General features: G+C 42.4%; 2 protein-coding genes across 3 annotated transcripts in view; one reads left to right on the top strand and one right to left on the bottom strand.

Moving 5' to 3' along the window:
* Positions 1 to 1,579: 1,579 nt before the first annotated feature.
* On the bottom strand, positions 1,580 to 2,230 carry LOC124133239 (RNA polymerase II degradation factor 1-like). Its single transcript, XM_048401005.1, has one exon. It carries the CDS (start codon positions 2,228 to 2,230, stop codon positions 1,580 to 1,582), a length of 651 nt encoding a protein of 216 aa, XP_048256962.1.
* A 10,259-nt stretch (positions 2,231 to 12,489) lies between these two features.
* Positions 12,490 to 27,745, top strand: part of LOC124133674 (potassium voltage-gated channel subfamily C member 3-like) — a 39,886-nt gene continuing 24,630 nt past the window's right edge. Inside the window, exons 1-2 of one of the 2 annotated variants that reach the window (XM_046498144.2) lie at positions 12,490 to 12,725; positions 17,355 to 17,895. In XM_046498144.2, coding sequence (XP_046354100.2) covers positions 17,455 to 17,895 — 441 coding nt within the window. In that variant the 5' untranslated portion in view covers positions 12,490 to 12,725; positions 17,355 to 17,454. Of the gene's footprint in view, positions 12,726 to 17,192; positions 17,896 to 27,745 lie in introns of those variants that run through there. The other variant, XM_046498137.2, reaches the window with a different exon arrangement.

The raw sequence follows: 27,745 nt of genomic DNA, 5'->3' as shown, positions 1-27,745 counted from the left end.
ATGTATCTTCCAACTCTTCATTAGTCATACGTATATTGATACGAAATCGGTTTCCGATTGGTGCCATAAGAACATTGCATTTGTGACGTTAAAGGAAAAAAATATACGATCGAAGGGAAGTAACTCTTCTTGGCTTGAAATCCAACCACATCTTATCAAACGTCAACCGTCATGGTTTATAACTAGGAGTGTTGTGTAGCACAATATTCATCACTGATCTATGCAATGAATAAAAATTGAATATCACAGACTTGTTTAATTATATGATGTAACATATGTGACAGCGGAGGTCTCATTTTCTGTAGAATTACTTATTTGCAGGTGGGTAGAATTGCGGGGGATTCATGTGTGAATTGTAGAGCTGGTTCAGAGTTAATAACCGTACACATGGAGGAACAATGCAGGTCCAACACACTGGAACTGGTTTCCGAGAATGCCCTGATAAGTATGTTTTGTTATACATCTGGCATAGATGATATGTATTTATGTGCCGACATTGATTTTATAGCATGGTTTTAGCTGTGGTGTCCCGGCATTGCTGTTCTAGCGCATGGGTGTTATGGTGTTGCTGTTCTGGTGCATAGATGTTCTGGTGTTGCTGGTCGGGTGCATAGATGTTCTGGTCTTGCTGTTCTGGTACAAAGATGTTCTGGTGTTGCTGTTTGGTACATATATGTTCTGGTGTTGCTGTTTGGTACATATATGTTCTGGTGTTGCTGTTCTGGTACAAAGATGTTCTGGTGTTGCTGTTTGGTACAAATATGTTCTGGTGTTGCTGTTTAGACATATATGTTCTGGTGTTGCTGTTCTGCTTCTGGTACATAGGTGTTCTGGTGTGGCTGTTCTGGTTCTGGTACATAGATGTTCTGGTGTTGCTGTTCTGGTTGATAGGTGTTCTGGTGTTGCTGGTCTGGTGCATATATGTTCTGGTGTTGCTTTTCTGGTACATAGATGTTCCGGTGTTGCTGTTTGGTGCATATATGTTCTGATGTTGCTGTTCTGGTTAATAGGTGTTCTGGTGTTGATGTTCTGGTACATATGTGTTCTGGTGTTGCTGTTCTGGTACATAGGTGTTCTGGTGTTGCTGTTCTGGTTCTGGTACATAGATGTTCTGGTGTTGCTCTTCTGGTTCTGTGCATAGATGTTCCGGCGTTGCTGGTCTGGTGCATATATGTTCTGGAGTTGCTGATCTTGTGTATAGATGTTCAGATGAGTGAGTGAGTTGGGTTTAAAGCCGCTTTTAACAGTATTCCAGTCATATCACGGCGTGTCAGCTTAATGTTGGAGGAAAGATCGAAGTGATGCAGGTCTTAGACGTTTACCAATTCAGTGAAACCCACGAGCACGGGTATGGTGCTGACAAACCTAGAAACATAATCGGGGCGAACCGGGATTCGAGCCCACAATCATAGGTTTCTGGCGTGCCTAAGGGACGCAACTCTGCACAGCGAATCGCTGCGCCTTTGACGACTGGACCACCCGTGCCCCCCAATACAGATGAAAGTGAGGAGATATCGCACACATACTAAAGAAAAGGTCATTCCGTAAGATGAAGCTGCCGATGTAGTGCTCTGCGTCCTCAAGTCAGTCTCAGTTTGTTTTTCAAACAGACCAGACATGCGCGTGTTCTGATGTTGCTCTTCTGGCACATAGATGTTCTGGTGTTGCTGTTCTGGTGCATATATGTTCTGGTGTGGCTCTTCTGGTACATAGGTGTTCTGGTGTTGCTGTTCTGGTACATAGGTGTTCTGGTGTGGCTCTTTTGGTACATAGGTGTTCTGGTGCTGCTGTTCTGGTACATAGGTGTTCTGATGTTGCTGCTCTGGTTGATAGGTGTTCTGGTGTTCCTCTTCTGGTTCTGTGCATATATGTTCTGGAGTTGCTGGTCTGGTGCATATATGTTCTGGAGTTGCTGTTCTGGATCTGGTACATAGATGTTCTGGTGTTGCTGTTCTGGTACGTAGATGTTCTGGTGTTGCTGTTCTGGTTCTGGTACATAGGTGTTCTGGTGTTGCTGTTCTGGTACATAGATGTTCTGGTGTTGCTGTTCTGGTACGTAGATGTTCTGGTGTTGCTGTTCTGGCTCTGGTACATAGGTGTTCTGGTGTTGCTGTTCTGGCTCTGGTACATAGGTGTTCTGGTGTTGCTGTTCTGGTTCAGTGCATAGATGTTCTGGCGTTGCTATTCTGGTACATATATGCTGTGGAGCTGCTCTTCTTGTTCTTTGCATATATCTTGTTGAGTTGCTTACAAGACATTTAGTGGACGGCTGATGTCTGGTTAATTTACCAGTGTCACTTAATTGCACTGTTAGAAGAATAAATCATCACCATGTAACAAACAAGCAAGGATGTCATGTCACAATTAAGTACATCCTCCGTGATGTGGTATCTCACAATGTTCATGAACGCGTCTGAACATGTGAAAAGGACTGTCTCTAACCGAGCCTCCTGACACATCAATTACAAATCACACAATTTCACACACGCCGACACAATGGTATTTTTGACAGACATCACGACAAGCTGTTGGCAAATGCATCGCTAGCACAGTGAAGCCGACAGCATATCCCGCTGTGGACAGTGATGAGCTACGTTGAGGTCTCATGCCGAGCTGATAACAGTAATTAACTTAAATAACCGCGTGCGGATGCAAGAGCATATATCTGATGCAGATGCATTGCAACATAGTCATTGTCAGCCATCTTGCTTTGAGTCATTATAGATTAAAAATAATTAAAACTGTACTAATCTAATCTAATAGATGGTATTTAGGTGACAAGAAAGGCGACGTCACGACAACGTTTCCCATCGAGCTGTCTCACCACGAACATTACAAGTCGGTGATAATTTATATTTATTTCAATCATCTTATCGAGGTATTAATCATATTGTCTAAGACTTGTTCTCCATCCTCGACGCTGGAACTACGCAATAAGGAAATGGAGCCCTTGACACAACGCGTACATCATGAAACTACCGAACAATACAGTTGAAAGTGAGGAGATATCGCACACATACTAAAGAAAAGGTCATTCCGTAAGATGAAGATGCTGATGCAGTGCTCTGCCTCCTCAAGTCAGTCTCAGTTTGTTTTTTAAACAGACCAAACATGCGCGATGCGTAACACAACTCTTAGCCGTTCACAAACATCTCGTTCTTTGGCATAGAATTTCCGCTGTCTGTTCCAGTACCAGAGAATAACATCACTTGAACATACACACTTTCCATGGAATCAGTTTTCGACATTTTGGTGTGATTTTATATACACCTACGCCCTATATATCATTCGGTTTGCACCGTGCATGTTATGCTTTTATTACATGATATGTATCGTGTACCATACACCATGTTCACTGTAGTATGCAATATATTTTATTAAATTTTTATTGTCCTGTGCGTTAGATAATAGGCAGTTCGTGTTTATGCGTCACTTGGTCACCATGCATTATATACAAGCTGTTACAATATAAAACTCCAACACCAGTAAATAAGCAGTCTCGATTATCCGCCTAGATATATTTTGGATGTAAAAGATAAAATCGCAGTGATATGAATGGATCACAAAGAAAATCATAATTTCACAATTTGCATAAAAAAGGAAGTGCTTGTTTGTTGCCTAACACCACACAGGAGTACTCCTGCCAATCACGTCGTGACCAGACAATCAAGTGATGGACCAGACAATCCAGTGATGGGATAGCGTATTTACTGATTTTCTTGAAACTAGAACGATCTTTATTGTTATTCACGTCTTAAGCGTACAACCATCCAAATGTAAACTGTACAACGCACTAATTTTTCATATATGTCATACATTGTATACCATGTTTATATACCACGGATACCATACAAATACATCAAGAACTATGCATTTCAAACTGTGCATTATATGGTATGCATTATGTTTCATCAAGTGTATGCTACCCTTCGTAATGTATACCATACACTTGAACTAATTTCCGATAATACGACCGCCTCCATGGTCTAGTGGTAGAGCGTACGCCCAGATAGCGGAAGTCCCGGGGTTCGATCTCCGGCCGCGTCATACCAAAAGACGTTACAAGATGTGACTTGTTGTTACCCTGTCTGGAGCTCGTCTTTAAGGGGCTAAAACAAGGCCTGACCGCGGAGTCAGTATTCTGTATCTGAGTGGGATAGTCGTGTTAAACTGCGGCATGGTATCCCAGTGTGCTAGGACTATGAATCGGCATCGGTCCGGACTAGCACAAGCAGCTACGCACACACGCGTGCATGCACGTCGCTACATAAGTGCAATATTCTTGGACGCGACGTTAAACCCTATTTCACCTCACCAACTATAATCCAACCCAGTGGGGGATCAGTCCTAGTCAAGTTCCAATAGGTCTCCGGCGATAGAATCTCATAATTGATCTGATGGTCTGGCTCGGTGTCCCAGCGTGACATGACATAAGTCACTCTCGTGTCTGGTCAAGATTCGATAACTTAATCGATTTAAATACGGATTATAATTGAGTGCCACGTTAATATCCGATTTCACTTATTGTCAAGATGTCCGTGAAAATGTTCTCTACCCATACTGGTGAAGACGTTTAAGATAAACGGGCGAAAATTATGGGGGTAATATACATTCGTTGTCAACCAGTCCTTCCGGGTGCATGGTAGATGTACCATGCGTGGTGCTCGAACACAGTGTACATGATACCACACACCTCCGGGGATGGTCGACACAATTCGCTGTGTTTGGCGCCACAATCCGCTGTACAGAGTTGCGTCCCTTGGGCACGCCCGAAACTCTGTGTGTTCAATATTGCTTTATACAAACTACTGACCTTTTACCGATTTTATTGAATTTTTCCAGGTGACGCCTTCTAAGATACACATTGCTGCCATAGCAAGCTGTGCTGTTTTCACGTCAACACAGTTCATTTTGATTCTCATTGATTCAAAAACAGTGGTCACTTTTGTTCTTTTAGTTAGGCGGGGCGATGGTGTGGCATAGTTGTTACAGCGTTCGCACGTCAAGCCGAAGACCCGCGTTCAATTCCCCACTTGGGTCAAAATGGGAAGACCATTTCTGGTGTCCCCCGCCATGGTATTACTGGAATATTGGTAAAAGCTGCGTAATACCATACTCACTCACTGTTTTAGTTAATTAGGCAGCATGTGTACACTTAGTTCCAAGAAATATGCACGTTCCTGCATCACTAATTTAAACTTACTCTCTTACAACCGGGTTTATAATAGAAGACCACATCCGTGAGTGAGTGAGTGAGTGAGTGAGTGAGTTTAACGCCGCTTTTAACAGTATTCCAGTTATATCACGGCGTGTCAACTTAATGTGGGAGGAAAGCCCGAAGTGATGCAGGTCTCAGACGTTTACCACTTCGGTGAAACCCACGAGCACGGGTATGATGCTGACAAACCTATGAACATAATCGGGGCGAAACGGGATTCGAGCCCACAATCATAGATCTCTGGCGTTCTTTAGGGACGCAACTCTGCACAGCGAATTGCGGCGCCTTAGACGACTAGGCCACCCGTGGCCCCACATCCGTGAAGATTCGTGGTAAAAAAGGTCTTCAGCAACCCTTGCTTGCCGGAAAAGGCGACTAACGAGATCGGTTGGTCAGGCTCGCTGACTAGATTGAAGCATGTCATCGTATTCCAAATGCGTGGATCGATGCTCATGATGTCAATCACTGGATTGTCTGGTCAAGACCCGATTATAACTGGAATATTGTGAGTCTTGCGTTAAACAACAAACAAACAATACAAGCGAATAATGGAAGACGGTGCGCTTGCCGTAACGATGAGTGGCCTCAATGACTGTCTCACCGAACTGGGCGTTGTGGTCTGTGGCTGATAGTACCAACTACTGGGTATGTATCTGTCTAACCATGAACCTGACAACACAATGCAAGTCTGAAAACATCCATACAGAGAGACCGTTAACAAGCATGGCCTCAATTATACGTAGCCGTTCATAAATACGGCATTACAGGTTTAGTTTTTTAACTTTATTATTTACAGGCCGCCGTCCTATAGCTGGAATATGCATGAGTGCGACGTTAAACAACAAACAAGCGAACAGCTCCATCTTGACTTTCGAAGTGTTTTCCATTCAACTCCTTCTGCGCAGTCATCGTCAGAAAAAATATAAACTAGTCGCTTTTGTGCGTTCTGTAAACAAGTCAGCTGCCTTACATTAATATTACTGATGTCACTTGCAACAAAGGTATACGCCCAAGGGGTTCCACGCACTAGAGCAGTGCTGCGAAGCTAGTTATATTCTCATATTTTCACCCATCACTTTTGCTGCGCACCGACAGTGCTTCGACTATGTGTGGCCTTTCGTAGATCAAATTGCTGCTTGCCACCCCAACACGTTTGTGAATTCACACATTGAATTGAACATCACAACAACTCGGAAACACTGGACGCAAGGGTAAAATGTAATAAAATGCCTCGTTAAAAATATATTTATTCATTCTGACCCTGCGTCGACGTCGTTATTAGTCAAAAGAAGGTCTGGCGTTTTAGGCAATGCTTTAGTGCGTAAACGCTTGAACCAGTTTAACTTTTACCGTTATACTTCTGCACCATCTGGTAGTAAACACTGGTGCTGTGAAACAAGTCTTTGCCGTTTCAGGATCAATAAATGGTAAAATAATGAGTACTGGACTTCCCGAACCATAAATTCAATACTTCCTCCGTTCATATCAATTTTCAAAACACAATTTCGCATTCTTAGGTTGTTATTTTCGTTTGTTGCTTTTCTGTAACTGGTTTGAAGGGAACTGAGTTCGATGTGCCTTTGTTGAGACACCCAAGTGTTTTAGGTTTACAGCTGGGACCGCACAGATGCCGGGTTAGTGTGTATTGTGCAGAATGCCAATATCATCTGTGTGGTTTTCATGTAATCCATTAATCTGCTATAAAACAACATAAGCCTTTGTGTATCACTGACGAAACTGACGATATTGTTATTATATAGTTTGCTAACTGGAACGATGACACCCATTGCTCCCCTCAAGTACACCCGTGAAGGTCGGACTTCAGGTTAATCGAATCCACACTTGAACCCAGGCAGGACTGTCCTGAGTGAGTGAGTGAGTGAGTGAGTGAGTGGGTGAGTGAAGGAGTGAGTGAGTGGGTGAGTGAAGGAGTGAGTGAGTGAAGGAGTGAGTGGGTGAGTGAGTGAGTGAGTGAGTGAGTGAAGGAGTGAGTGTGTGAGTGAAGGAGTGAGTGAGTGAAGGAGTGAAATTGACTTTTTATTGTATGTTTTGCATGTAAGACATTCTTAAAATCACACCTGGGCATAAACAACTAATTAAACTAATATCTTTCTTTGTTGTAAAATATTGAACCACTTCTTTGCAAGGAAGCATTTATTATATACATTTTTATATACAATTCTCCATCCGTATTGAACGTGACCGTAACAGGATGAAGCTGGCAAAAAGAACTAAAAAAACATGTATGTGTATCACGGACGTCACAGTATAACGAATGGTATAGTTTGGCGTCATGTTTAGTATTTAATATGAAACTGTCTTCAATAGTTTGAAGATGCTTATCGTCATTGCAGCATAGTCCTGTTTCCAGATGCACAAATACATAGACGATCTAGAATACACCTAAGGGATATAGGTGAAAAAAGTAACACGTTTTCAAACCAAGTAGGACACATATATGAAAACGCCGTCACCATTGTAAGAAGTAATGCGCCATCTAAACGTTCCACCACGTCACAACGTCATAACCTCACACTTCAGCCGGAGAATTGTGTTCCAATAACCGTAAAATCCCATCCCGCGATAGAGGAACGGGCCAACTTTAGTCTCCCTCGACGTCACTGACGTTTATACCTTATTGTAAATCAACTATTTAATTCCAGCCACGAGGCTGAGCCACGTCAGCGGCCATCTGAGTAACTGTTATGAAGTTAAACATAAAAGACTTCCTCATATGGGAAGTTAGGTCGTCATTTGTTCGAGTTTGAAATGTATTATTCTTTTGTAACACATACCTCTGCTGAGTGCAAAGGAATAGTGAGTGAATGAGTGAGTATAGTTTAACGCCTCTTTCAACAGTATCTCTATGTTATTACGGCACGTCAGCGTGATGTGGGAGGAAGGCCTGACGTGATGTAGGTATCTGATGTTCTCTACTTTGTTGAAAGCAACGGGTATGATGCTAACAAACCTAGATATTTAATCCGGGCGAAGCAGGATTCGAACCGACGGTGAAGGCCTCCGTGGTCTAGAGGTAGAGCGTCCGCCCGTGGAGCAGAAGGTCCGGGGTTCCATCCCCGACTGCGTCATACCAAAAGACATTAAAAGATGGTACTTGTTGTTACCCTGCCTGGCGTTCAGCATTAAGGGTCTAAAACAAGGACTGGTTGGCTCGGAGTCAGTAAACCGTGTCTGAGTGGGGTATTCATGTTAAACTGCGGCATGGTATCTCAGTGGACTAGCACTATAAATCGGCATTAGTCATGACTAGTACAAGCAGCCACACATACACACACGTGCATGCACCTCGCTGTACAAGTGCAATAATCGTGGACGCGACGTAAACCCTATTTCACCTCACCTCACCTCGAACCGAAGATCATTGATTTCTGGCACGCCTAAGTGACGCAACTCTACACAACCAGAAAATAACAGCTGGTCATCTAAACAGAAGTCTCCCGAGGCGTGCCGTTACATGGGTTTAAAATGCACATAATTCCTTCATACGTACAGTGCGATGTGTTTCTGTTATGTGAGGGGGATATGGAGGGCTCAATGGCTGCCACAAGCTTATGGTAGCTGTGGAGGTTAAGGTGATGATCGTTATTCTAATAGGATAAGAGTAAAGCAGATATCGTTATAAATGTTCAGAATTTTCAATATTGCGAAGGGAAGATGGAAAAGACAAACTGACCAGATGGGAAATGGTGGGCAATGAAGGGAGATCGTCACTGGAATGGATGAAGGATGAATAGCGTGTGTCTGAGAGAGAGAGAGAGAGAGAGATAGAGAGAGAGACGAGAGACAGAGAGAGAGAGCGAGAGAGAGAGAGACAGAGACAGAGAGACAGGGAGAGAGACACAGAGAGACAGAGAGAGAGAGACACAGAGACAAAGTGAGAGAGAGAGAGACGATATGTGGGGACGAATATGGGTGACAGATGCGTGCGAATTGATAGGACTGAGCTGTTGGAGAATGATGGACCGGTGAATGAGGATTGCTAAGTAACAAACGTCCACGCCAGACAATATCCGAAACAGATTCCAGGCAGGGTGGCAGCAAGAACCACCCGTTAACATCTTTGGTATGACGCATCAAGGCAGCGAACTACCGACTGCTCTGTGGGCGGACGCTCTATCCACTAGACCACGGAGTCGGTCAGGGTAAGATTCCTGTGAGGACTTCACATCGTCTTATTTAAACGATATGTCGAGATAAGGGATGGCTTTGCGCTAATTAAGTATTAAAATCGGCGATAATAAGTCTTACAGTTGTAAGATTCAATAGCTACGTTCGGGGCACATGCAAGTTGCTAATTCCCTTTCACTATCCAACAAGCGTCTGGTTCAGCGTGGCTATGTATATTAGATTTGTGAACTCGAACAGCCAGACGTCGATTTCCGTCTAACCGTGGAGACTTCACGCTACAAGATGACGCCAAAATTAGCCCCAACTCGCACTGATCCTCAGTAAACGGTTAACTACGTTGTTGTGATGGCAGCTGAACCCATCAACACGCATGCAGTTACATGAAGAAGATAGTGCTGATGCATTACTTAACTCTTCGAGGGAATTCAAAGCCCAAACTACTTCAAATACACAAAATAGGTGATGTGAAATGGGGTTTAACATTGCGTTCAGGACTATTGCGCTTATATAGCAACGCGCATCCACGTGTGTGTAGGTCTGGACTAATGTCGGTTTAATATAACGCTAGCGTACTTAAACACCATGCGTCAGTTTAACATGAATACCTAACTCACTCACAGATTACAGACTCCGAGCCGACCAGTCCTTGCTTTTGTTTAATGCCGATGCCTGGCAAGAAAACAAGTGCCATCAATCACCGTCTTTTCGTTTGGAGCCGGGGGACGAACCAACGACCTTCCGATCTCCGCGTTGACGCTCCTACCTAGACTACGTGTCGGTCTACACTTAATAAGCGAATGGGGGTCTTGTGACCTTGGCACGGTCTTGTGTTATGGTCCTGTGCTTGCTTATATATACGACAGAAGATATACGGTACGCGTGCCACGTTATCTGTCATCTTCTCTTCAGATACCCCAGAGTAGCAGTTATCTCTTTCGTTTCTGACCTTCTGTCACAAACATTTCTTTGTGAGATCTCATGAGACCGTCGACACGGCCTCAGGCTACAATTGACATTGCATTATGCTTCTCGTGTTCTGATTTCAAAACGATCTTAAAAACGTTTATGCTTCTCCCCATCTACCCAGGGGCGGTCGGGTAGACTAGTGGTTAAAGCGTTCGCTCGTCAAGCCGAAACCCCGGGTTTGATTCCCGACATGGGTACAATGTGTGAAGCCCATTTCTGGTGTGATTTTTCTTGAATATTGCTAAAAGCGGCGTAAAATAAAACTCACTCACTCCCCGTGTATCCAAATCCCCTCCAATATCCTCGAGGTGTAGGGGAACATGTGACCGTGTTTGTATTCGGGACAATTTTAAAGGAAACACTCACTTTTAAATGGCATTGTGGAATTCAATCAATAGAGACAATATATCCATAAGCATCCATGAAGACACGACATTTTTTAGGCATAGTCTCCCGTGGCATCCTTCACCATAATGATTCTTCTTGTTAGGCCTGCCCAAGCTGTTGCATATTCTGGAAACGCTGAGGTTGGGGGGGGGGGGGGGGGGGGTATCCTAGCGGTTAAAGCATTCGCTCGTCACGCCGAAGACCCGGGTTCGATTCTCGACATGGGTACAATGTATGAAGCCCATTTCTGGTGTCTCCCGCCGTGATATTGCTGGAATATTGCTAAAAGCGGCGTAAAACCATACTCACTCACTCAGACAGACGACAGCAACACGAACTCCAATGGGAAAATGGGATGACCACGGGACGTAACTTTTTGTCCACACTATCATCAGGTCCGTCAAGTTGTCGTATGTGTTACCAGCTGAGACCATGATGCTGCCACCACCTATCGTACTCTTGGACTGCTGCCTGATGGTACCTCTCTCCGCGCTGTCTTGTATCGTTGACGTCAAAGATCGGATTCCTGTGGCAGCCCTGAATTTGTCCCTAAGATCTGGTGAATAATGAATCTCCTCCTCAACGCAGTGGTGCGTACATATCGGTTCTTCCCGGGAGTTGTCTTTCTAGGTCTTCTTCCTTCCATGTTTTACGTGTGAACTGTGCAACGTTTTGAGCGAGTTTTTCTATCCGCATCCAGTTGTAGCTGAATTGGCAGAGTTCCTTTAAATATTGTTCCAAATATATGTTGTAATTCTTAATTCAAGGTCGTCTTTGTTTCCATTTGACATTCTGTTGGCATTTAATACATACAACACAAAGAAAGGGGCTTACACGTTTTACGTCACATTCTGTATGTAACCTGAAGAAAACCGGGGGAGGTTTCCATTGCTTTGAACAGTTTCTGTAGATTAGTCCCTTCACGGCGTACCAGCTTGATATTGGAGGAAAGCCAGACTTGATCAGGTCTTTGACGTTTACCATTTTGATGAAACCTAAGAGAGCGTTCATGTTGGGAACAAACCAAAACAGGCCGAACCGAGATTCGAATCCACGATTTGGCACATTTAGTTGCGGCACCTTAGACGACTGGGTTTCCGAAGGGAAATAGTAGTAGGCTTTTCCTTCTTTTGTCAACTAACGAGCTCAGATTCCTGCTAATATACATGAGATTCGAATCATCGGATCCTGGGACAAATAAGGGACGTAACTGTACACGGGGAATTGAGGTGCCCTAGACCACTGAGCTACCCTTGACGCAAAGCTGAAAGGAGAATGTTTGAATTTTAAGACACACGAGACTATCCCCGCCTGCCTTGTCTTTTATCTTCAAACAAAAGCTAATATTGTATTGCAATAAATGTTCTTCAACAAAATCATTTTATGTTCCCCTGTGTTCCCCCATCAATACATATCGTTTTATAAACACACTGGTGGCATACAATACGTGGAAGACCCCCTGAGCGATTGCATAGCGGAATACCCACTATATATTCAGTCACGCAAGCCTCAACCATTTAACCTATTTGAATTAATTACAGGACGGGTTATGTATTGAACCGTTGCAACGCTTGAACACACCATTTATTCACTGACATATACCTACACATGATTCCCTAATCTGTTCTATTGATAAGTATGTTGGACGGCAATTAGAATCTATTTAGACGAGCCTTTTGAATAAGTTGTACATTTCGTACACTGACATGATCTGTGACTCTGACCTTATGCGTTGAATGTTTGTCAGTTGCTGTTGAACTGGTGTTAGATGGATCTGTTCTGCTGTATTGGCGTTCTTCATTGCGTGTGAAATTGGTTAATTATTACTTACAATGGAGGTTTTGATGTAGGAACGGGATGCGCATGGGATGCGACGGGCGATATTTGTCTTGGCTGACAGGCTTCGTTCAACAAACAACTTGTTTGCTGGTGGAAAGAGAAGGGAGGATATCGACGCCAGATGAGCTCGTTTCGTGGAGGACCCAACACGACAGATACTCTTGGTGTAAGTTTCCCGCTACTGTACTACTTACTTCTCCTCCTCCACCTCCTCCTCCTCCTCCTCCTCCTCCTCCTACTACTACTACTACTACTACTACTACTACTACTACTACTGCTTCTGCTAATACTACTTCTACTGTTGCTGCTACTACTACCACTACTACTGCTGCTACTACTACTACTACTCCCACTTCCTCTACTGCTACTACCACTACTACTGCTGCTACTACTTCTAATACTACTACCTCTACTGCTACTATCATCACTACTGCTTCTACTACTTCGACTACTACTACTACTACTACTACTACCACTACTATTACTCATGCCACCACTTCTACTAATGTACTGGTATTACCACTACTGCTGCTGCTACTACTACTACTACTACTACTACCTCTACTGCTACTATTACTACTACTACTACCTCTACTGCTACTATTACTACTACTACTACCTCTACTGCTACTATTACTACTACTACTACCTATACTGCTATTTGGCTCCTACTACTACCTCTACTGCTATTACCACTAAAGGCTCGCGATCGCTGACTTGGTTGATGCATGTCATCGTATCCCAATTGCGTGGATCGATGCTCATGATGTCAAACACTGCATTGTCCGGTCCAGGCTCGATTATTTACAGACCGCCGTCATATAGCTGGAATATTGCTAAGTGCGGCGTGACACAATAACAAACAAACAACAACCTCTACTTCTGCTGCGGCTACCTCTACTTCTGACAATACCTATACTTCTACTGCTGATACTGACAATACCTCTATTTCTGATACTGACAATACCTCTATGACGTACTGCTATGCGTCAAACTACATCATTCTTGTCATATTGCTAACATATTACTTGGTTAACTTCCAGCATTCATATAAGTATTTCTAAGATGCTTCGCTAAAGGATCAAAGGCGCCGACTGCGATAAAGTACACATTTTTCGTTGTCATAATAGGCTGACGTCATGACGCTGTTCAAATTACCTCCCTCGTGAACTAAAGTATCCTTGGTAACATCGTTCTTTTATTACTAACAAACAAGATGGGGCATCCACATCAATATCGCTTAGTGAAATAGTTTATTTAAACTTGTGGAATAATTGAATATTATTCCCTGGGGAGGCAAGCTGGTGCAACCGCGGGCTTTTCCTCGACACCTATTTAAACCGCGGGGACTGTGCCACAACAGCCACAGAACTGTCTGAGGTGGGCGTTGGTACTCTAGGCATGGAATTATGGCTGTCCCTGGACGCAGATATGAGCAATTCTTGAAGCGTTTCATAACCACATGTTCACCTTTAGCTCGGTGCTTGGCGTTTAGCAACATACAGCAATCGAACAAAACAAACGCAGTTGCTTTTCCTCCGTCATGCTCGCCCCATGGCGACGCCATCACGCCCCAGGCCGTCGATACACGTAGGGTACGGTATCATGTAGTGGAACCAATTCGGTAAAAATACTGTATATCATGGCTTGCAGTTGTTCAGTTTGCAAGCATTAGTCGTGGAAACAAACCTTTACGAGTGAAAACACATTAACTTACAATAACTAGCGACACCGAAGTCGGCTATATGTTTACTTGTGTTACGTCGGCCCCACAATGCACTTGTGGAATTGAAGTCACGTATTTAAACTGAAACACATTATTATATAAACGTAAATATAAACGTAAATATAAATCCTTCTTATTGCTGCACGGTGTTATGGATATTCACTGAACGTGACATAACATGTGACTTAGTTAAACCATAAATTACCCACTTTAGTTGTGTTTCATTGTGTTCAAAACGTACTTTGTCTCTTAACAGGTGGAACAGCCCGTCAGTAAGCCCTGTTCAAGGATTCAAGTTCAATTTCAATTTCAAGTAGCGCTTATTACAGACTTCACTTAACCCACGTTTAATATAACACAAGGTTAGTCTTAAGTCTGACATCTAAGAAAAGTACTAAAGTTGCTCTATGTCCATGTGTAGTGTAATAAAGTATAGTTTTATCAACGATTCTTCATTACACTACGCATGGGGGCAGAGCAAACTTATTTAGTAAATCTACCTCGAACACTATTACTAGTCCCACAGTCAACTGATATTGCTGGATGTAGTCAAAATTTATCATTACCAGCTCTTCTACCAGTATATTGGCACTATAAATATCACGCCGTGTCCTCCACGCCTGCAGAATGGATGCCATCGAGACATGTAGACCTACCTCAAACATTATACCAGCATCACACCTACTCCAAGAGAAACACCAATATTAGCCATACAACGAACACAATGCCAGCATTAGCCCTACACCAAGCGTGATACCACTTTCACCCCTACTTTAAACCTAATCCAAGAGAAACACCAATATTAGCCATACACCAAGCACAGTGCCAGTATTAGCCCTACATCAAGCGTAATACCACTATCACCCCTACTTCAAACCTACTCCAAGAGAAACACCAATACTAGCCATACAACGATTAGTATCAGTATTAGCCCTACACCAAGCGTGATACCACTATCACAACTACTTCAAACCTATCCTAAGAGAAACACTAATATTAGCCATACACCAAGCACAATGCCAGTATTAGCCCTGCACCAAGCGTAATACCACTATCACCCCTACTTCAAACCTATCCCAAGAGAAACACCAATATTAGCCCTACACCAAGCACAGTGCCAGTATTAGCCCTACACCAAGCGTAATACCACTATCACCCCTACTTCAAACCTACGCCAAGAGAAACACCAATATTAGCCATACAACGATTAGTATCCGTATTAGCCCTACACCAAGTACAATGTCAGTATAAGCCCTACACCAAGCGTGATACCACTATCACCACTACTTCAAACCTACGCCAAGAGAAACACCAATATTAGCCATACACCAAACACAATGCCAGTATTAGCCCTACACCAAGCGTGATACCACTATCACCCCTACTTCAAACCTACTCCAAGAGAAAACACCAGTATTAGCCCTACACCAAGCACAGTGCCAGTATTAGCCCTACACCAAGCGTAATACCACTATCACCCCTACTTGAAGCACAGCCCAAATACTACCCCTACTCTAAGCATGATACAGTAAACTGCGGTTATAACGAACTCAAAGGGGCCACAGATTTCTGTTCGTTATTGCAGTAGTTTTTATAAGTATAAGTACAGCATATATACAGCAAAGGGACGGGACCACAAACAGTTCGTTATATCGTTCAGTTCGTTATAACCGTGTTCGTTATAAACGTAGTTTACTGTACCCGTATTAGCCCTAATTCCAAGCACAATAGCAGTGCTTACTTACTCCAGACACAATACGAGTAACACCAGTACCTGCCGTACTCCAAGTATATGCCATGTATATATGTATAAATGTAAGTAATATAAGTACCATCAGTATAATACTATTTTATCATCACCCCTAATACAATAGTGTTACTCAATATACTCCCATTATAATACTGTTACCAGATCTACACTCAGTATAACACCGTTACTATTTGTTTGTGTGTCATTTAATGCCGCACTCAGCAATATTCCAGCTATATGCCGACGGTCTGTAAATGATCGAGTCTGGACCAGACTATCCAGTGATTGACACCATGAGCATCGATCTACGCAATTGGGATACGATGACATGCATCAGCTAAGACAGCGAGACTGACCCCCCGATCCCGTTAGTCGTCTCTTACGACAATCATAGTCGCCTTATGTAAGCAAGCATGGGTTGCTGAAGACCTATTCTAACCCGGACCATCATGGGTCATATACTGTTACTAGATCTGGTATCTGTACTTTCAGTACAATACTATTAGTGAGTGAGTGAGTTAAAATTTTAACGTCGCATCGGCATTATTTCAGCTATATAGCGACGAGACCAAGTTGATATATTCACAACCGAACAATACTATTACCAGAGCTGATCATAGCATAATACTACCACTGGTATAAGTGGTAACATAATATTATTTACTTTACTGCCAGCACACTAAAATTAGATCAACTCTCTTAACTTTATGCCAACATGCCTAAGTACCAAGCTATTTCTTGTGTCTTACACATACAGCTTACTAACTCCTCAACAGCGACAGGTATACTGAGTACCATGCCCCAAGTGCATGTTCTCTATAACGATTAACTCAGAGCCAGGAATTGTTATTATGTATGGTGCACACGTTTTGGCCCATATGCATAATCACGTGTCTTACAGTTAGCATAGTTACACTGCGTCAGGCACATGTTTCTAAATACGTCTGGCATGTGCACGTCATAAAGTACAACCTTGTTTTCTTAATTCTCTTTTTCGTACGTTATGTAAATAAAAACAACGGATGTGTGCACCTTCTTCCCACGCCAGCAACCTCACATTCGCTAATTACGTAAAAACCACAAAATGAAAAACTACATTTATTATTTTTCACTTTGCCATACGAGAAACATTAAGACAGAACTTACGTCAAGCTACACTGAAGCGGGTCGTTGCATATTGGTCACGTGATGTGAACAGTATTCCCACAGCTGGTGAAGTATCGATTGTAAATAGAGCTCGGTGAGTAGACATAAGGGTCTTCTCTGCCCATGCTCCTGATGGCATATGAGAATACCGTCTGGTATATACTTGGTTGTAGGTACCACCTAAAGTCACCTACCAAGGATGGGTTCCAAGGCTATTGAGCTTGAGCGTTGATCGACCAGCACACAATTCTCACTCAACTCCCACCACAAGCGATGGCGACTGTAACACTGAATGTATCAGGGAAGAAGTTCACGATCGGTAAAACTATTTTACAACGCTTTCCAGACACAATACTTGGACGGCTAACCATCGAGAGCCCGCATTATGATCCGACTTCTGATGAGTTCTTCTTTGACCGTAATCCTAAAATGGTTCTTCCAATGCTTGATCTGTATCGGACTGGAGAGCTTCATCTACCGTCGAATTTGTGTACATTTACCATTAAGAACGAACTCAGGTTTTGGGAGCTAAAGGAGGATCTTATTTCGGAATGTTGCTGGAAAAAGTATGTTGCTGCCGTTGAAGACATGAAGGCTGTTGACATCATCGAGAAATCATTATATGATCATCTGTCCGAAAAACCGTCGACTTTGAACGCAAAACATAAGATCTGGATGACGTTAGAGTACCCGTCGTGCACTGTGATGTCCAAGGTAATGTATGCATAAATCTACTATTAACTACAAAGTAGTGTTCCATATATATGCATATTCGATGTTATTGGTGTCATGATGTAATTAAAACATTTAACCAATTTGAGAAATATCGCTACCGTTAACAATGTTTTGATATGTTCGAGCAATGGATTATTGGGAATTTGACATGGCGACTTGACATGCTCTGGTAAGTTTCATTAGTTGGGTAACGTGATCATTGACATAGTTTGTATGTTTAGCCTCAGTACCCCAGTGTATTAATGCCTCTTTGAATGCCTCGATAGACCCAGCAACCCCCGACTGAAAGGTCTGCACATGTCTCTGGGAAGGGCAATGAATAAAACCCCCTTGTAATCAAAGATTAATATATATCTTGTAACGTGTATATTCTTTCTGTGCAGTACAACCATGCAGACTGTGATACCCATGTCAATAACCTCAAATACTTGAGGGAGATATTTGATTGGGTTATATATAAAAGTGTAGTCAACTGAAACCAGAGTATTCGATCGATCCCCACTCCACTTGCTATTTTGGAAAAAAGGGATAGTTTCGTGTTGATTTTGTAAACGTGTACGTGCTGGTGCCATTCTAAAGAAAACGTGCAATCACGTTGATTAATCAGACAGACAGACAGACAGACAGACAATTTATTTCAGTGACAGGCCACCGGCCAAGAATGATAAATCAGGCATTACTTGAGTAGAGTACGTGCATATAACAATTTCATTTCTGAAACAAATATGAGGTATTTTAAAATTTGAAGGCTTTTGTCAGAACACAGCCATATTATGAAGGACAGGATCACCACCTGTTTGCGTCAGCTGTGTGAAGGTCATAACAGGTGGATTTTCAGTGTACTATTGCGAGAGGTACTTCCATCTTAATTATGGCATATCCTTCACATATAAACATCACATGGTATTCATCTTCAATACATTTACAGCTTAAAAAAAACCATAAATCGCAGAATCATTCATAATGGGGAGTGTAGCTGTGTTTTCCAAGATCCCTATTTAAACGGAAATTATTACATGTAACCACGAAACATCTAAACTGACGATCATAAGAAGTGAGTGAGTATGGTTTTACGCCGCTGTTAGCAATATTCCAGCAATATCACGGCGGGGAACACCGGAAATGGGCTTGACACATTGCACCCATGTCGGGAATCGAACCCAGGTCTTCGGCGTGACGAGCGAACGCTTTAACCACTAGGCTACCCGACCGCCCTGATGTACAGTGAAACATTTTTTATACTGCCTTGAAGTCCTAGGGGTTTCTTCAGAATATATTGAGTTATCAGTAAAGGCAAACATGTTATTATTATTATATATGACATTAATTATCAAGATTCTGTTTGGACCATAAGGATTAATAATCTTAAACAAGATGTGTTTCATTAACAACTGTATTTACACTTAAGCTGGATGAGTGGCTGGTATTTGACGAGCGAACGCTTTAACCACTAGGCTACCCGACCGCCCCTTTAAATTTTGATATATATCTTAATGTAATGTGGGATTTAAATAACGTTCTTTGTTCAACATATATTTGAACTGGACAAAATACATCTCGAAGATAATCCCCTTGAAAAATATCAGTTTTGATCGCGATTACGCGATAGTCTTTTCAGAAAATCATTAAGAAATAATGTTATATCGCCGATTTCTTGTTGTCTCCAGACCAGTCCAAAGCCTAAACTGATCAAAATGTTTTAATTGATGTAGCCCATGTCATTCTGTCTACCTCATCAAATGATTTTAACATTAAGATGAGGTGTGGTGAAATTGGGTTATACAGCGACGTTTTACATTGAGAAGGCCTGACGAGGTAATCAGTGAGAGTCACGATGACATATACATATGTCTACACGTCAGGTTTCTCTTGATCTAAAATCAAGGCCCAAACACGACCTAGATTCCCTGTAGGGTATACGTATGTTTTGACAGGTGTCTAAAATGTGACTTCTCCCAGGAAGTGATGAGCAGGACGAACCTGCACGACGCTTCGTACAATGTACTTGGCTGCTCACACCTGTGACCTCTGGTTTGCTTTGGCATAGTTTAATTACTGGATACCGCTATTTCCGAGTTCTTTTTTAAGAACAAATACGACAAATAAACCTTTATTAACTTACTACCTTACAATTCCGATCAGCACAAGATAGCTTCTGCTATAATTGATGTTTATGCAAGAGGATAGTTTAGACGATTGGTGGTTCTCTTACCTAACTATAGGAACATACTACTACTACTACTACTACTACTACTACTACTACTACTACTACTACTACTACTACTACCACTAATGTTAGGCCTGTACGTATTTGGGGATGCAGGTTCAAGAAAAAACTCCAGAATGACCATCTCAAGGAACAACTTCGGGAAGAATACAAAGTAGGGCGTGGCTGGCTCAACGTGGAGACTCTTCATGACAGAATTTCATTGTGCATTTTTGCCTGATGACCCTCTTGTGAAGCATCATGTCAAAGACATGATGACAACATGACATTCTCAGTTTTCTTAAACGAGCCAAGTATGTGTAGAGGGCGTCATGGAAAATGATATTCTTTGGAATAGGCCCCTAAACAGCCTTAGACGTATCCAGGCCAATAAACCTAATCTTGTCCTTTTTAATAAATCCAATGAAATAATTTATATCATTGAATTTTCTGTACCTATTGACACTAATGTGATTGACAAGATTGCGGAAAAACATGGCAAACATGCGGACCTCGCTTTCGAAATGTCACGTTTTGTTCTCGGCGTCTTAGTTTTGGTACCTCTATATCTGTTGACTGACGGGTTAGCTATCTGGAATACGACCCTTCTGACAATATGGGTAATGCAGAAAGCTGCAGTGTTGGGGAGTCTTCACATTCTCCTAAAAGTTCTGGGTGGGTTTGTCTAGGCAGCGCTTCCTGGGAGAAGTCTCATTCGCTGTCTTGGCTGCGTGTAGAGGGGGCAAGGACCCTGAGCTGATGATGAGCCTAACCAGCCTGACTGTACAAGAATCACCCAAACCCTCTTTGCTGCATTTTTTATTTTAATCTGTAAATAATAATACCAATAATAACAACAATAATACTTGTGGTTTTGACATAGAGGTCCATCCATGGTACGACCCAGAATATGTAGAGGGCTTCGTGGAAAATGATAAATACAAAATTCTTTGGAATAGGACCCTATACAGCCTCAGACCTATCCAGGCCAACAAACCTGATCTTGTCCTTTTTGATAAATCCAATGAAATCATTTATATGTTTGAATTTTCTGTCCCTTTTGACACTGGTGTGATTGACGAGATTCAGGGAAAACATGTCAAATATGCACACCTCGCTTTCGAAATGTCACACTTGCATCCCAAGTACCAAGTTGTCCGACTCCTCATTGTTCTCGGTGCCTTAGATTTGGTACCTCCCAATTTGTTGACTGACATTGGGAGAGTTCCCCGGTTTGCTACCAGGAATACAGCCCTTCTGACAATCTGGGTAATGCAGAAGGCTGCAGTGTGGGGGAGTCACATACTCCGAAAAGTTCTGGGTTGGTTTGACAAGGCAGCGTTTCCTGGGAGAAGTCCCATTCGCTGTGTGGGCTGCGCGTAGAGGGGGCAAGGGCCCTGGGCTGATGATGAGCATAACCAGCCTGACTGTGCCAGGATCACCCAAACCCTCTTTTGCTGCTTTTTTATTTTAATCTGTAAATAATAATAATGACTCTTAATGTGAGGTTAAGTTCAGTAAATTATGAGCTAGGTATTTTAGCCGTGATTCCTTGGTACTAAAGAGACCATTATGGTAATGAGGTTGTTACGTATCTGATTGAGAAAATGGTGTATCATTGAAGGCAATGCAACACGGTGCGCGAAATCACTGGCCAGTTCAATATCACCATACAGTCAGCCAAATCATGCCTAGACTAATTTTGAGACCCAGATGCGACAAATATATATTAAGTTGCAGTTGTCCTTGAAGCGTGTGTTTCCAGATTACATGATATACTAACCATGTGTTTGTATATAATCATAGCAAAACTAGTGTCATGATTGTTTGCTCATCCTTAGGCTTTCAGACGAAGACAAAGGACATTGCGAAATATCTACCCATGACTCTAATTTCGATAATGCAGTACTGTTAAGACTCACTTGTCCATCATTGTACGATAAATCATTACTTTTGCAATTACCTCACGTCAAACCCTTACCCATGTGTAATTCAATTCCTACTTTGATAAAGTCAAATAATTAGGAAATAGGAACATGTGGTCATTGTCTTTAGTGTGTGGGATCAATTACTGCGAAATAATTATTATGCATGTTCTCCTCAAATCGAAGGAATTCCCCCACTGTTAGTGATTACTTCGGAACACTATAATAGATAATTATCATGATATTACCGTATTCATTGTCATGCGACCTCTGTCATCATTAGCTACCCCGCTGGGTGATGTTTCTTTGATATCAATCTGACACGGCAGAGAATGTCTGTAATGTGTTTCGCGGCAATGAAGATTATGTATTATGTCAGAAAAGAACCCGTGAAGTAATAGCTATCTTATATTGAAGGTCGTTGTAGTTTCTTTTGTTCAGATCTGGGGCGGTGTGATTGTCAAATAATAAAGGTGATGGTCACGCTGAAGGTCGGGTTGATATCCCACAAAGTGTGTCCACGGCCGTGATATTGCTGAAAAAGTTCCGAAAAGATCACTCTCTCTCATCTTGTTTTGGCATCACGGTGTTTAGGGAAGGTAACAAATATGTGTTGTGAGTGGGTGAATATCGTATGGATTTTTTTCAGATTACATAAAGCAATGAGAAAAGGCGTTGCAGCGAATTAACCGTATGATGTATTTTTGTGAAACTTGTTTGTTTGTTGTCAGCGATATTCCAGCTATATGACGGCGGTCTGTAAGTAATCGAGTCTGGACCAGACAATCCAGTGATTGACAACATGAGCATTTATCCACGCAATTAGGATCGATGACATGCATCAACCAAGTTAGCGAGTCTAACCACCCGATCCCGTTAGTCGCTTCTTACGACAAGCATAGTCGCCTTTTACGGCAAGCATGGGTTGCTTAACACCTATTCTACCCCGGAGCTTCACGGGCCTGTGAAACTTGTACTGTAACGTGTCACGGAAATGTGACTGAAACATATTCTACTAAAAAAAGTTAAAGAACACCCGATTGTTTTTCATAAAAGAATAGTTCAAATGCCATGCCATGACAGATTAACTATAGTTTTATAAAACAAATGTGGTGTTCTTTAACTTATTTTGACTTGTACAGTAACTGTATATATGAAAAAAACTGTGTGAATATGTGAATACTAGTATTTGCTTCGTCGCTTTGGCCATTCCGGCAACAGTTATAGCGACTTGTCCCATCTTAATGAGGTGACGTGAGGTGAAATGGGGTTTAACGTCGCGTCCAAGATTATTGCACTTATATAGCGACGTGCATGTACGTGTGTGTGTTTGTGTTGCTGCTTGTACTAGTCCAGACTGATGCCGATTTATAGTGCTACCTCACTGAGATACATTGCCGCAGTTTAAAATGAATACCCCACTCAGACACAGTATACTGACTCAGAGCCGACCAGTCCTTGTTTAGCCCCTTAATGCCGAGCGCCAGACAGGGTAACAACAAGTACCATCTTTTAACGTATTTTGGTATGACGCGGCCGGGGATCGAACCCCGGACCTTCCGCTCTCCGGGCGGACGCTCTACCACTAGACCACGGAGGCGGTCTCCATCTTAATGAATGAAAATTGCCATACTGATGCAGGTCGTCAAATAGACGTGTATCACACGGGTACAGTTCCTTAGTCAACTTGGCTACAAGAACCCCCAATATGAATAGTAACAACGTATTTAGCACTGTCAGGAATAACTTAACAAGATACACTCATTACCTTATGGTTAAATATGTTATGACAGAATTTGCGTTAGTAATGTTGGAAATATAACAAGAGCAATTTGTATTCGAATATCACCAGAACATCTACGACAAAACGCACCCACATTTTACGACAGGACTTCTTGTCATTAGTTTTAAATATCCCATAATTGTTGAAAGCAGGTTTCCACCGCTCAGTCACATGTGGAAAATAAATTTAATGCTGCATACAAATTACACTGCTCACAAGGGAATATCATGAATGCCGTACTGTGTTGGAATTAGTGTTTTCGACTTGATCAATACCAGCATTACTTAATAAACAACTTTCCCCAGGAATTCAATAATTGCACAATAGGAATTATTATAATGTCAACTCAGCCTAATGATATAGGCAAATATTAATCAATGTCGACACCATCATTACCGATAAAAACCTCAACTCTCTTTTCGGTGGAAAAAAAATGATTAGACCTAAAACATCTCCATGTGATTAGACTGGATAATGTATCACATAAAAATACTAAATGTTGATGTGGACATTCAGCGTGTGACTGACATCGTGATGTATTACTGTAGGTGGATGTGGACATTCAGCGTGTGACTGACGTCGTGATGTATTACTGTAGGTGGATGTGGACATTCAGCGTGTGACTGACATCGTCATATATTACTGTAGGTGGATGTGGACATTCAGGGTGTGACTGACATCGTGTTGTATTACTGTAGGTGGATGTGGACATTCAGCGTGTGACTGACATCGTGATATATTACTGTAGGTGGATGTGGAAATTCAGCGTGTGACTGACATTGTTATGTATTACTGTAGGTGGATGTGGAAATTCAGGGTGTGACTGACATCGTGTTGTATTACTGTAGGTGGATGTGGACATTCAGCGTGTGACTGACATCGTCATATATTACTGTAGGTGGATGTGGACATTCAGCGTGTGACTGACAACGTGATGTATTACTGTAGGTGGATGTGGACATTCAGGGTGTGACTGACATTGTGTTGTATTACTGTAGGTGGATGTGGAAATTCAGCGTGTGACTGACATCGTGATGTATTACTGTAGGTGGATGTGGACATTCAGCGTGTGACTGACATCGTGATGTATTACTGTAGGTGGATGTGGACATTCAGGGTGTGACTGACATCGTGTTGTATTACTGTAGGTGGATGTGGACATTCAGCGTGTGACTGACATCGTCATATATTACTGTTGATGGATGTGGACATTCAGCGTGTAACTGACATCTTAATGTATTATTGTAGGTGGATGTGGACATTCAGGGTGTGATTGACATCTTGATGTATTACTGTAGGTGGATGTTGACATTCAGGGTGTGACTGACATCGTGATGTATTACTGTAGGTGGATGTGGACATTCAGCGTGTGACTGACATCGTCATATATTACTGTAGGTGGATGTGGACATTCAGCGTGTGACTGACATCGTCATATATTACTGTAGGTGGATGTGGACATTCAGCGTGTGACTGACATCTTGATCTATTACTGTAGGTGGATGGGGACATTCAGCGTGTGACTGACATCATGATGTATTACTGTAGGTGGATGTGGACATTCAGCGTGTGACTGACATCGTGATGTATTACTGTAGGTGGATGTGGACATTCAGGGTGTGACTGACATCGTGATGTATTACTGTAGGTGGATGTGGACATTCAGCGTGTGACTGACATCTTCATATATTACTGAAGGTGGATGTGGACATTCAGCGTGTGACTGAAATCGTCATATATTACTGTAGGTGGATGTGGACATTCAGCGTGTGACTGACATCGTGATGTATTAATGTAGGCGGATGTGGACATTCAGCGTGTGACTGACATCTTGATCTATTCCTGTAGGTGGATGTGGACATTCAGCGTGTGACTGACGTCGTGATTTATAACTGTAGGTGGATGTGGACATTCAGGGTGTGACTGACATCGTGATGTATTACTGTAGGTGGATGTGGACATTCAGCGTGTGACTGACATCTTGATATATTACTGTAGGTGGATGTGGACATTCAGGGTGTGACTGACATCGTGTTGTATTACTGTAGGTGGATGTGGACATTCAGCGTGTGACTGACATCGTGATATATTACTGTAGGTGGATGTGGAAATTCAGCGTGTGACTGACATCGTGATGTATTACTGTAGGTGGATGTGGAAATTCAGGGTGTGACTGACATCGTGTTGTATTACTGTAGGTGGATGTGGACATTCAGCGTGTGACTGACATCGTGATATATTGCTGTAGGTGGATGTGGACATTCAGCGTGTGACTGACAACGTGATGTATTACTGTAGGTGGATGTGGACATTCAGGGTGTGACTGACATCGTGTTGTATTACTGTAGGTGGATGTGGACATTCAGCATGTGACTGACATCGTGATGTATTACTGTAGGTGGATGTGGACATTCAGCGTGTGACTGACATCGTGATGTATTACTGTAGGTGGATGTGGACATTCAGGGTGTGACTGACATCGTGTTGTATTACTGTAGGTGGATGTGGAAATTCAGCGTGTGACTGACATCTTGATATATTACTGTAGGTGGATGTGGAAATTCAGCGTGTGACTGACATCATGATGTATTACTGTAGGTGGATGTGGACATTCAGCGTGTGACTGACATCTTGATATATTACTGTAGGTGGATGTGGACATTCAGCGTGTGACCGACATCTTTATATATCACTGTAGGTGGATGTGGACATTTAGCGTGTGACTGACATCGTGATGTATTACTGTAGGTGGATATGGTCATTCAGCGTGTGACTGACATCGTGATATATTACTGTAGGTGAATGTGGACATTCAGCGTGTGACTGACATCGTGATATATTACTGTAGGGGTGTGTGGACGTTCAGCGTGTGACTGACGTCGTGATGTATTACTGTAGGTGGATGTGGACATTCAGCGTGTGACTGACATCGTCATATATTACTGTTGATGGATGTGGACATTCAGCGTGTAACTGACATCTTGATGTATTATTGTAGGTGGATGTGGACATTCAGGGTGTGACTGACATCTTGATGTATTACTGTAGGTGGATGTGGACATTCAGCGTGTGACTGACATCGTCATATATTACTGTTGATGGATGTGGACATTCAGCGTGTAACTGACATCTTGATGTATTATTGTAGGTGGATATGGTCATTCAGCGTGTGACTGACATCGTGATGTATTACTGTAGGTGGATGTGGACATTCAGCGTGTGACTGACATCGTCATATATTACTGTAGGTGGATGTGGACATTCAGCGTGTGATTGACATCGTGATGTATTACTGTAGGTGGATGTGGACATTCAGCGTGTGACTGACATCTTGATATATTACTGTAGGTGGATGTGGACATTCAGGGTGTGACTGACGTCGTGATGTATTACTGTAGGTGGATGTGGACATTCAGCGTGTGACTGACAACGTCATATATTACTGTTGATGGATGTGGACATTCAGCGTGTAACTGACATCTTGATGTATTATTGTAGGTGGATATGGTCATTCAGCGTGTGACTGACATCGTGATGAATTACTGTAGGTGGATGTGGACATTCAGCGTGTGAATGACATCGTCATATATTACTGTAGGTGGATGTGGACATTCAGCGTGTGACTGAAATCGTCATATATTACTGTAGGTGGATGTGGACATTCAGCGTGTGATTGACATCATGATGTATTACTGTAGGTGGATGTGGACATTCAGCGTGTGACTGACATCTTGATATATTACTGTAGGTGGATGTGGACATTCAGCGTGTGACTGACATCGTGATATACTACTGTTGGCGGATGTGGACATTCAGGGTGTGAATGACATCTTGATGTATTAATGTCGGTGGGTGTGGACATTCAGCGTGTGACTGACATCTTGATGTATTAGTGTAGGTGGATGTGGACATTCA

The sequence above is a fragment of the Haliotis rufescens genome, unplaced genomic scaffold, assembly GCF_023055435.1.
Source record: "Haliotis rufescens isolate VD_foot unplaced genomic scaffold, xgHalRufe1.0.p SCAF_20, whole genome shotgun sequence".
Lineage (NCBI taxonomy): Eukaryota > Metazoa > Mollusca > Gastropoda > Lepetellida > Haliotidae > Haliotis > Haliotis rufescens.
The sequence above is the reverse complement of the archived record's forward strand: the minus strand, read 5'-3'. Positions and strand labels throughout refer to the sequence as shown.